At 39.0% G+C, this 12,043-nt stretch overlaps 1 protein-coding gene across 4 annotated transcripts in view; it reads right to left on the bottom strand.

Moving 5' to 3' along the window:
• The window catches only part of fbxo38 (F-box protein 38), a 90,661-nt gene that overhangs the window by 47,459 nt on the left and 31,159 nt on the right, over positions 1–12,043 (bottom strand). For all 4 annotated transcript variants that reach the window (XM_041193840.1, XM_041193839.1, XM_041193838.1 and 1 more), the window contains exons 9-13: positions 4,823–4,953; positions 4,412–4,582; positions 2,322–2,464; positions 1,396–1,585; positions 426–539 (exon numbers count right to left, since the gene is read on the bottom strand). In XM_041193840.1, coding sequence (XP_041049774.1) covers positions 426–539; positions 1,396–1,585; positions 2,322–2,464; positions 4,412–4,582; positions 4,823–4,953 — 749 coding nt within the window. The remainder of the gene's footprint in view (positions 1–425; positions 540–1,395; positions 1,586–2,321; positions 2,465–4,411; positions 4,583–4,822; positions 4,954–12,043) is intronic.

Genomic DNA, 12,043 nt, shown 5'->3' with positions numbered 1-12,043 from the left:
TGGGAATGTCCTGAAGGGAGATCCCCGTGATGTCCAGCTGACACTCATTCTCCCTATGGGTACCCGAGGGCCCTGCCATGACTCCTGCAGGAGATTGGGCACTGCCGAGATCACACACTACCGCACTGAGTTTCATTTTGGGAGAATTCCGCCCAGAGTAACTCATCCACTGACTCTCATTTCTTCCCAACTACATCTATCCTGGTTTAAAAATCTTCCATTAAACACAGAATAGTCAGAAAGCTATTTTATTATTGAATTTCCTTTCTGTCCAACAGCACTGTTTAAGATCATACATGTTACGATTCAGCATCACCTTGGGACAGATAATGCAGTTACAGGTACATAGTGGTACAAGTCACCAGAGTGATAATACAAGGCTTCTGCCCACAGATCTAATCATCTTATTCACACACACGTTTTACCTGCTTGTTCTTCATCTATATCCATAGGTGTCACAGAATGCCCACTGTTCTGATCAGGATTACATTCCGCACCATTTGGTCTACTTTCTTGGACTGCCTCCTGAAGTCCTTGTTCTAAAACAGCAGAATGCCCACAAATGAATGAACATATCTAAAAACAAGATTAGATTTAATAGCTTGCATTACTGGTCCACAAGCATCACATAGAAAACTCCACCGCAATACTTGAAAATATCAGTGAAAATAAAATGCAGTTTATTTAAAGGATAGTTCACATTAAACCTGGTCTGATGGTGCCAATATGCCATCCCTTGAAACAATAGAACATGTGCTCGTTCCCACAATATTTCAAAAAATAACTTCCTTCACACATCTGAGTGATCTAAATTATATATAAAAAAAAACCAAGAGGGAAAGTAAAACTGCATTGGTTGCACACAAATTTTACAGATTAGGTGAAGAAACAGTGGCAGAAGCCAGAAAGAAGGAGTCACCCACTGACTCATTTTCAATAATTGGCATGGGGAAGATGACAAAAAGAGAAAAACTTAGCAAAAACTTTAACTCAATGAAGTAATAGCCTGACACAATGCAGCGCAGATTTCCCAGTATCTGGGTAACCTACTTTTTTTTCTTGCCAACTTCTGGAATATTGTCAAACATATTACCAAAGTGTACTCATTTGTCTAAAACAGCTCTCAAAGTTCTTCATTTAGTTCCTCCTAAATAGTTAGGATTGACCAGTTAATTTTTAGTGGGGAATCTCCATTTAGCAACAGATAAAGACTGGCAGTTTGGATATTATATAGAAAGAGGACATAGTATTTTCAGGTGCTAAGTAACTATTTGTTAAACCAAAGTAAATTTCACAATGTGAATCTCACGTGCAACAGGACTGATAATTAAAGGGTGACTCTGCAGATCTTATAACACAGAAGCTCTGAATATCTTTAAAAACTTACAAACTTACCATTCACTGGGTTTGGCAGGTCAGCTGCTGCTCTCTCTTGTCGAGCATCATTCTCCTCATTATTGTTATTATTGATGTTGGCGTGATTATTTTGGTTGTTGTCATTATCATTGTTGGAATTCTGATTGCTAACGAGAGCAGAAGAAACACCAATTCCTGTGCCAGCACTCAACCCTACGCGAGCACAGCCCTGACGTGATAGATAAGCAAATCAGTGATTTTATCAGTATCATTCTAAAGGTTCTTTGTTGCACTAGATATGCAAGGAAATTTGCAGAAGCATCAACAAAATTTACATCTGCATGCTGCATTGATTATAGTTCATTTTAAATCAAATAATTTTCTTCTAACATGCTGTAGCTATAACGTAGCACAAAATGTAACACGAATAGTTGAACAACAGTCTCATAGCATCAGATATAGTAAACAGAATCTTAGTGAAGTTCAAATTATTCAATCCATAGACAAATTATTTTCTTTCTCTAGCCAATTTCTCCTGATGAAACAAAATGCCTAACAGCTTAGATATCCCGACCAAGGAGAGAAAATTATTGACACTCTAGTGATCTTGGATTAATGTGATTATTTCGCCTCTCTCTCATCCTCTTTCCCCAACCTTCTCTTCCACACTCCCAAAAAAAAAATGCACTTAGGTGAATCACTCTTCCACGAAGTATGCCACCAAAAAGCATGCTGAGGATTCATGAAGCTATTGGTTGTCCAGTAGATAAAACTGTGGCAGATCTAGGTCTCAAATCTGCAATACGCTAGCTTGGAAATCAGTTCTCTCATTGGGTAATGTTAAAGTACCCAAGCACTGCACGTGAGAGGACTTCCATTTAAAAAATGCATGTTACGAACAGTTATGCCAGCAATTGTAAATAGTATCAATAAATTCCCTGGTGTTTGCAAAATCCAAAGCAGACCTTTGGAGGTTCCCGAAACATCTGGTCCAATGAAATGAACTCCAAGCTTGGCAGCATTTCTACAAACTGACTGAATGACTCCAGTTTGATTGCGTGGCAACGAACAAGCGTCAGATCCACCAAGCGACTCCACCGTGAATGGTCTAGAAATTATAGAAACAAAATCACATCATATTCAGGATATATTTCTATTTATTCTCCTAATTTAAAGCAGGGGTCTCAAGCCTTTTGTCTCTCAGCTTCCCTCCCATCCAATTATAAAAATTCCATGGACTTTGGTATAACAAAGTATTTTCTTCTGTATAATAAAGTTATACAATTAAAAAATTATTATTTTTTATTTAATGTGACTTGATAGTTGATCACAACCTCCAATGCAGTAATGAGTACTGCATTGCAACAGGGTGGAAATTAGATGTCACAAGTGAATGACGAGCTTTTGTGCCCTACCAACAGGGTGAGGGACATCTTAAAAGAGCCTCCATTGGACACACTAGTATTAAGAGACGTTCCTCCTCACAGATGAGCAGTTTGGTGAATTTCAATGCTATTTAGGGCCCGATCAAATTAAAGTAGCCGGCAATTCAGGAAACAACCTTGAAGTAATGCATCAGTGTTGGGACCCGTAACAAGGTTCTCATGATTGAGAAAGAATTCCACAATGCTTGTGATATTTTGAGTTATATTTTTGAATAAACAAAAGTACCACATATACACACACATACACACATGTTAAATGCCTTTATTATACAGGTGATTTAAAACCTAAACATATATTAACACCATCCCCTTCAAATTGACGTGAAACTTAAATGAAATTTATGAGAAACCAACTATTACAGACTAGGATCTAAAAAGTGCCCTAAATCTCGTTATTACAGGTATCCACTGAACTGAGACTGTGCAAAAAGTTCTCCTTTGACGACTCTAGTGATTTTGTTGAATATATTTAAGGTTGAGATAAACAGATTTTTGGTGTCTCATTGAATCAACGGATATAGGGAGCAGGTGAGGAAGTGGTGTTAAAGCTGATCAGTTTTGGTAGTACTGAATGGCGGTGCAGGTTGAGGGGCCATCTGGTCCACTACTTCTTATGTTCATATCTATTGTTACTGATGGTTATTTATTACTCACTGGCTGCTGCTCCTTACCGAATGAGTTGAGCAAATCCAGTCTTTTTGATACTGTTGGTGATAACCTCAATATACTGCCTGTTGGCCCTATCTCTTTGCAGGGACTGACTATCCTGCCCATCATGTCACAAGCACAATGACATCCCCAAACCTGCACCCACCTGTAATCGTTGCGTTGTTTGGCTTTGTATCACCTACCCAAAGTGCCAAATAAAATGACCAACCAGGCTGGCCATATCTAATCCAGAAGAAAGAATTAGGCAAAGATTATTGGTCAGGAGAGTGGTCAACTGAGGTGAGAGATGAAATAGGAGTTTCTAATGGTTATTTTTGGCATCCCTTTCAGGCATTCTTGTGGACCCCAAGATTGAGAAATGATTTAAAGAACACAAATAAACTTGATAAATGCCATTGTGTATATCCATAATAAACTTCAGCCCAAATTTATGCACCATTTTTAGTATTAATGATGGTGTAGTTTGAATTTTGATCTGTGTATGGAGATTATGCAATTACATAAATATGAATTAATTCCTACAAGAAAACAGTGCTGAGGAAGGAAGTCATGTTTTTTCACTTGCAATCATGAAATATTTGCCAATGCAAGACACCACAATTCAAAATAACTCAGCGCATGTAAAATGTTTTGAATGTAACATTTGAGATACTCGATAAGGTGTAATAGTCTTCCTTTATTATGAATCTTATCAACTTACACTTTGAAAACCATAACTTTGCAAGTCATTTCAAGTTAAGTATCCATATTATTCAGGAGATATACATATTTTAAATTTAGCACTAAATATGTTTTAAAAGAATGACTGAACTGCTTAGCGCAAGCACTATTACATACATGGTCTACAATGAATTTAGACTCTTGTAGTCTGAGTAACGTATCCAAAAACAAACATTTCTATATGGCACACAACAAAAGACCTTTTAAAATCAGTGTTGTACCTGTTATCCAGTTATGTGCATTATGCAGATGGGGACAATTATAAATAACTAGGTATTTGATGCAAGGAAATACTTCATTTACTGCTTTCATCCCAATATCTGTGATGATACCAGGATTCTCTACCACATCTGCCAAACCATGCTTCACTAATTCAGCATTCGTCATCTTACCTGGAAATAGGGAAAATATGATGAGTCATATATTAACATAGTTTGAACAGAATAGTTGTTTAGATTTTTACTTCCTAGCACATTATATCATGTATATAAATTATAAACAAAAAATCCATAAAAATACCATTACCATTTGATACTCAACTAAAACTTAGTTGAATTATTCACCATTGGTGGAACATAGTCATGTCTTGAATCACGCCAATGAAGGAAGGAGAAAAAATGTTAGATCCTTACACTGTAATAGAAATTCATCTACATATCCAAGGTGCAGGGTTTCAAACTGGGGAAATTCCAGCTCTGCCATCTTTAGTGCCGAGAAAACTCCATCTTTGGTTAGCGAAGGTTGAATACGAACTTCGTGTAACCTAAAGCAAGTAGAACAAAACAATTCAAAATTCTTGCAAAGTTATTGACCTCTTAAAATATACTTAGATATTCCCATTTCAAGTAATCTGATGATCCACCACATTTTTATAGGACAAGTGTCAAAAACATTGCCTTGTTGTGCAGCTTAATTTTGTTATTTGCATTTCATCTTTCCCTGTGAAATAAAACTATACATTATTCCTATTGCATTTGTTTTCTTTCCATGTTGCACTACATATTCAAGGCCAGTATTTAGGGACTATTGATTGTGCCAGGTTCCTTTGTGATTTCCTTAATTATTCAATCTCATATATAGTCATTTGGTAGCACAGAACTTGACTATTGCTGAAAAAGAAAGACACACTATCAAAGCTTTTCCTCTTGTACTCATAAAGGCAGCTTGCAAGAAAATACCAACAAGTAAAGGAAACAATACTACATGAGAAGAGAGTGCTGATTGGTTGTCAAGTGGACTCCGATTGCTAGAAGCACTGCCATGGGGCATGCAGAAAGAAACAGTTAACTGCCAAGCTTTTGTTCATAATTCAAACTAGGCAAGTCAACTCTCATTGGTCAAGGCATTGCCATAGAGAAACAACCAGGGAATGGCTATCCCCCAAGCTTTTGTTTAGTTGAAAAAGGTGCAATGCATGGGCATGCTCCTTCTGCCTGCAAAGGGCAGGATCCTGTGTGTGAATATATATGGCTTCTAGCATGGGTAAGTGAGCCACACTGCAAGCCTGACTGATAATCTTAAATTGCAGACAGGAGGAGCATGTGCACACATGGTGCATTTTTTACGAGAGTGGAGGCAGCTGCTGATTTCCTCCCAATCCTGCAAAAATGGGAAATCCTGGCTTCAGGATGTTATCATGGCAAAAATCTGGGCCTTAGTTTTTATTTCTGGGTTAGTTTTGGGCTAAAAGCTACCAGGACACTTTTTGATTGTGTGTTGGATTTTCTATAGACGTGGATGATGTAAGGCAGTGAAGTGCCTGGACATGCCATCGATGAAAGCGAGAGTTTGTTTAATCTGAGACTATGACACAGATCTAATCATCGGGAAAGGCTGAAAGTCGGAGGTTTCACCCCCGAACACGGTACCCACCATTTTCGTGGGGATGGGAATGGGCCCAGGTTGGGATTTGTGCATGCGCATTTCACAGAGTCACCTGCCCATATAAATCAGCAAATGCCTCCACTCATGTCTAATTTTGATGATCAAGGTGTGCGAAACAGAACGTGTGCAGGTTGGAGCTGGCAGGAGCAGGTCTGAACTTTGTGGAGGTCTTTGGAGAGGTAGGGTATCCTTTTGGAGAGGTACGATACCCATTTGGATATGGTCCCAGGAGACTTTTGGAGAGGTCAGGTGCCCTTTGGGATTGCTACAAGTAGGCATGAATGTGCGTAAAAAGTGCAAAAGTTCATTGGAACTGTGAAGCTGTGAAACTCTGATTGCAATGCCTTGACCAGAGTCGACCTGCCTGGCTTGAATTCTGAATAAAAACTTGGCAGTGAACTGTTTCCTGCTGCATTCCCCATGGCAACACCTCTACTAATCAGAGTCCACTTGCCAACCAATCAGCACTCTCTTCACATACAGTATAAACATAAATTGCTGCTCCCTTTATTACTGGTATTTTCTTGCTAGCTGTCCTGATGGGTGCAAGATGAAAAGCTTCAACAGCATGTCTCTTTTTTAAATATATATTTAAAAAACCTCAAATCCACTTTTATTTACATAAAAAAGCTATAAACTGATTAGCACTAAAGCTCTTTCAGCAATTTTGTATATATGCTCTTCCTAAAGTCTGGGCATCAAAGTTGACAACACAATTTTAAACACAAACATTAAGTATACACTTAGAACCATAGAAAAGTTACAGCACAGGAGGCCATTCGGCCCATCTTGTTCATGCCAGCCCGAGGACACCATCCTGCACCCGGCCCATACCCCTGCAGCTTACAGCACTTTAGGTGCAGATCCAAGTACTTTTTAAAAGAAACTTTTTTATAAGTTTCTGCCTCTACCACCAACTTGGGCAGTGAATTCCAGACACCCACTACCCTCTGCGTAAAAAAAGTTCTTCCTCATGTCCCCCCTACACCTTCTGCCACTTATCTTGAATCTATGTAGTAAACTCTACAGTGATAACTAAATGAAATATGTATATACCAAATAAAATAGATTTAATTGTAAGGTTTTTTTCGCAATAAAATTATACTCAAAATGGTAAACTTATAAAGGATAACAACAGAGAACACAGATTCTGGAAATGCAGATATTCAGGTCTTTAAAAGTATGATTGAGGAAGGAATCAACCATAAAAAAATCAAAAATACTTTTAAGGAAATAGAACACTGATTTATCACATCCTTGTTTTTCTATTCAATCTGCATAAGACACTTTCTGTGCCACAATCTAGGGTACAGTATGTAGTTTTAGGCTTTCCATTACAGAAAGAATATTCAAGCTATTGAAATAGTGTAATGTAGATTCACTAGAATAATACCAGAGGTAAATAGATAGCTATAAAGAGGATTAAAAACTAGGCCAGCATTCACTCCAGAAAGTGTTCAAAATTTTGAGGTTTGAGAGATTCAAATTGTGTATAATACGTTCAAAAATATTCAATAAAGCAGTAGTTCTCAAACTTTGTTGCCATGGACCACTTATGCAGGGCAAAAGACCCCACAAGCCACTTTTCTGTCCTACTTCACTTGCCTTCGTTTGCCACCAGAAAAAAACTCATCAGAATTTATTGGGAAAATAATGTGATTTTTGTAAATGAAATGTCATAGGTAAATTAATTTATGCCAGAAACAAAAGTATAGACAATTTCATATTATAAACATTAATGCTCCAAGACAACACATTTATTTGAAACATTCTAAAAATGTTGTAAATAAGAATAACCTGAGAAACTAAAACTTACCTTACATCTATATTAATCAAGCACAATCAACAGTAACATAAATCTTGAGAGTATTGGGGATGAGGGTCTTGGCCTGTTATCTCATATAGCCTGAGCCGTGGCATTGCATGTCAGTAACTTGCATTTTGGACCAACTGCGGGCCTCCACCCGATGACACTGGCAGATCACAATTTGAGAACCACAACAATAAAGTGCCACATAACAGACTGATCAAAATTGAACCCCGTGAGATTCAAGGGACAATGACTACTTGGATTCAAAATTAGCTGAGGGACAGAAAGCAAATGGTTGTTTTTCAGGCTTGAGGGAAGTGTGCAGTGTGTGTCCTGAGGGCCACTGCTATTTCTGATATATATTAATGTGCTGGACTTGTATATACAGGATATAATTTCAAAGTTTGAAGATGGCGCAAAATTCAAATGTAGCAACAACATTGGCATCACCCACCAATATGAAAAATTGTCCAGGTATGTCCTGTACACTAAAAGCAGGACAAATCCAATTATCACCCCATCAGCCTACTCTCGATCATCAGTAAAGTGGTGGAAGGAGTCATCAACAGTGCTATCAAGCGACAATTGCTTAACAATAACCTGCTCACTGATGCGCAGTTTGGGTTCTGCCAGGGTCACTCAACTTCTTACCTCATTACAGCCTTGGCTGAAGCATGGACGGAAGAGCTGAACTCAAGAGATATGGTGAGAGTGACTGCGCTTGACACCAAGGCAGCATTTGACTGAGCGTGTCATCAAGGAGCCCTAGCAAAACTGGAGTCAATGGGAATCAGGGGGAAAACTCTCCGCTAGTTGGAGTCATGCCTGATACAAAGGAAGATGCTATGTTTGTTGGGGGTTAATCATCTCAGTTCCAGGACGTCACTGCAGGAGTTCCTCAGGATAGTGTCCAAGGCCCAACATCTTCAGCTGCTTCATCAAGACTTTCCTTCCACCATAAGGTCAAAAGTGGGGTTGTTCACTGATGATAACACAACGTTCAGAACAATTCGTGACTCCTCAGATACTGAAGCAGTCCATATCCAAATGCAGCATGACCTGGACAATATCTAGGCTTGAGCTAACAAGTGACAAGTAACATTCATGCCAGACAAGTGCTAGGCAATGACCATCTCCAAGAAGAGAGAATCTAACCATTGCCCCATGGCATTCAATGGCATTACCATCACTGAATCCCCTGCTATCAACATCCTGGTGGTTACAATTGAACAGTAACTGAACTGGACTAACTACATAAATACCGTGGCTACAAGAGCAGGTCAGAGGCTAGGGATCCTGCAGTGAGTAACTCATCTCCTGACTCCCCAAAGCCTGTCCATCTACAAGGCACATCAGGAGTGAGAGATATACTTTCCACTTGCCTGGATGAATGTAGCTCCACAACATTCAAGAAGTTTGACAACATCCTGGACAAAGCAGTCTGCTTGATTGGCATCCCTTCCGCAAACATTCATTCCCTCCACCACCGACAAACAGTGGCAGCAGTGTGTACCATCTACAAGATGCACTGCAGAAACTCACCAAGGCTCCTTAGGCAGCAGCTTTCAAACCTACAACTGCTACCATCTAGAAGGACAAGCACAGCAGATACATGGGAACACCACCACATGGAAGATCCCCTCCAAGTCACTCGCCATCCTGACTTGGAAATATATTGCCGTTTCTTCACTGTTGCTGGGTCAAAATCCTGGAATTCCCTCCCTAACAGCACTGTGGGTGTACCCACACCACATGGACTGCAGTGGTTCAAGAAGGCAGCTCATCACCACCTTCTCAAGGGCAATTAGGAATGGGCAATAAATGCTGGCCTAGCCAGTGACACCCACATCCCGTGAATGAATGAGAAAAAAAAGTGAGAAAGATAGTAACAGACTTCAGGAGGACAGATGAAAAGTATTAAGTAATTCATCTTGATAGGGAGAATGGGGGGCAATTTCAACATAATATTGGTCAATTATCCTTTAACTGAAACTCCTGGGACCGACTGTGTTTTGGTATTAAATATTTTCGGATGTGACACAGCTACCGTTTATATGGTCGGCCTAAGCCTACTTACATTACAATACCTTAAGCCTAGGCTTGCTATAGTCTACAAATACTAGGTTGTTTCTCCTAATTGCCAATTCTCACACACCATACTTCTCACCTGTTAACTTACTACAGCATCGCTTTATGAATATACAAATTAATGACATAGTTGTTCAAAAAAACTTTTGGTTTTTGGTTGTTGTTCAGTTTTCTAATGTATGGAAAAAGCATATTCGATTGTAGTACAATTTTAAAAGCAAGTACAGGAACTGAGACACCTGGGGGTATATGTACATAAGCCTTTAAAGGTGGCAGGAAAAGTTTAAAAGGCTGTTAAAGAAGGGTCCTTGGATTTGTAAACACAGGCATAGAGTACAAAAGCAAATAAATTAATCTGAACCTATATAACACATAGATTAGGCCCCAAAATTTGTCCAATTCCACGGAACACACTTTAGGAGGGCTTTAGAGAGGGTATAGAGTATTTGGTCCAGTCTGACTGCCCAATCAAATGAACTATCAAGCATTGCAATTGCTTTGTCTCTTTTTGAGGTATATAATCTTGGATGACCTACTATGATTAACCAGGATGGGAGTAGTACTTTCTAAATCAGATTGTTGATTTAAAGTTGTTCCAGATCTCCTCTGCTTACCATCGAAATCAATATATTTAAAAGCCCCACTGACTCCTAATTTTAAATTCTACTCCAATCTTATAAGATTTTTGAAATTCATCAGTACCACCCCAAAAGAAATTAACAAGCATCATGAAGGTGTCTAAAAGTTGCCCAAAAATGTTTATCAAAATACCAAGGAATCATTGCAGGGTATACTTTTAGTTGAACAGAAAACAGGTCTCACCGAAAAATAGCACACACTGGAAGCATCATTCGAGCCATAGGAACATTTCCATATCTTCCTCCTGCAGCTGCTGCATCTTCTGGTGGTTTCGGGAACAGTTCTCTCTGAAAAGTATTACCCAGCAGAAATGTGGCTTTTACGTCAACTGACCTATGTTCCCATGAATATGCGACCAAGGGAGCTAAAAAGATTAAGGTTAGTTCCCTCCCTAACAGTACTGTGAGTGTACCTACGCCACAGGGACTGCAGAGGTTCAAGATGGCAGTTCACCACCACCTTCTCAAGGGCAATTAGGGATGGACAATAAATGCTGGCCTAACCAACGATGCCCACATCCCATGATTGAGTTAAAAAAATATCTGAATCACCCAGTCACTCTTCAAAACCCATAGCAAGTAGCCTTGCTTTAATCTTATAAATACCATCTGCAAGGGCTTTATCAGTAGAAATCCAGCTAGGTGACAGAGATAAATACCCATTACCATCCCAGGCTTTTCCATTCCCTATGACCCTTTCCTTTGTAAGACACCAAATCTCACAAATTAAATTCAATCTCAAATGATCTAAGAGCTTTCTGCATTTTCTCAGGCCTCAGCTTTGATGAAAACCCATCCCCCTGTACGTAAAGCATTCAAACGTGCGGAAAAAGTGTTACTAATACTAAAATGGTACCTTCTAGCTCAGGACGACTATCTCACAGGACAGAAGGCAATTTGGATTTTCACCCAAAGGCTAATTGATGGGGAACTATATCATGCAACCATCATGAGTGAATTCTTTGCATGAATCAGCCATACTAAGGCAGTTGTCAACTTGCAGACTGGTGGATCAAATAAAATTTCATGTACCATTTCATCAATCACTGCAAGTCCATTGTCGAAAGGATTTTCAGTTATGGTGTTCATGACCATGATGCTCATATTTTCACATGTCTCTGAAATGGTTGGAAAATTCTCCCCCATTATTAGTCAGGAACTCAGCTGGTAATTAAGTCTGCTCCCCATTCATTTTTCCAAATTTTTGTCTGTAATAATTCTTTTGTCTTTAATAAGTATTATGGTGAAAAAGATTGTAGATAATCTAGTCACCAGGTCTACAAAATGAAGAATGAAAATAGTTAATTGTCCCATACCTTTAGATCCATGGCAACTATCTTGTTAAAGTCACATGCTAATGGAAAGCTTACAATAGAATGTGGCAATGATTTCACACTTCTCTTCTATTAGCCTTGTGTACTCCTCATCAACCT

Source organism: Carcharodon carcharias, chromosome 8 (genome assembly GCF_017639515.1).
Source record: "Carcharodon carcharias isolate sCarCar2 chromosome 8, sCarCar2.pri, whole genome shotgun sequence".
Lineage (NCBI taxonomy): Eukaryota > Metazoa > Chordata > Chondrichthyes > Lamniformes > Lamnidae > Carcharodon > Carcharodon carcharias.
Note: the sequence above shows the minus strand (reverse complement) of the source record. Positions and strands in the feature narration are given on the sequence as shown.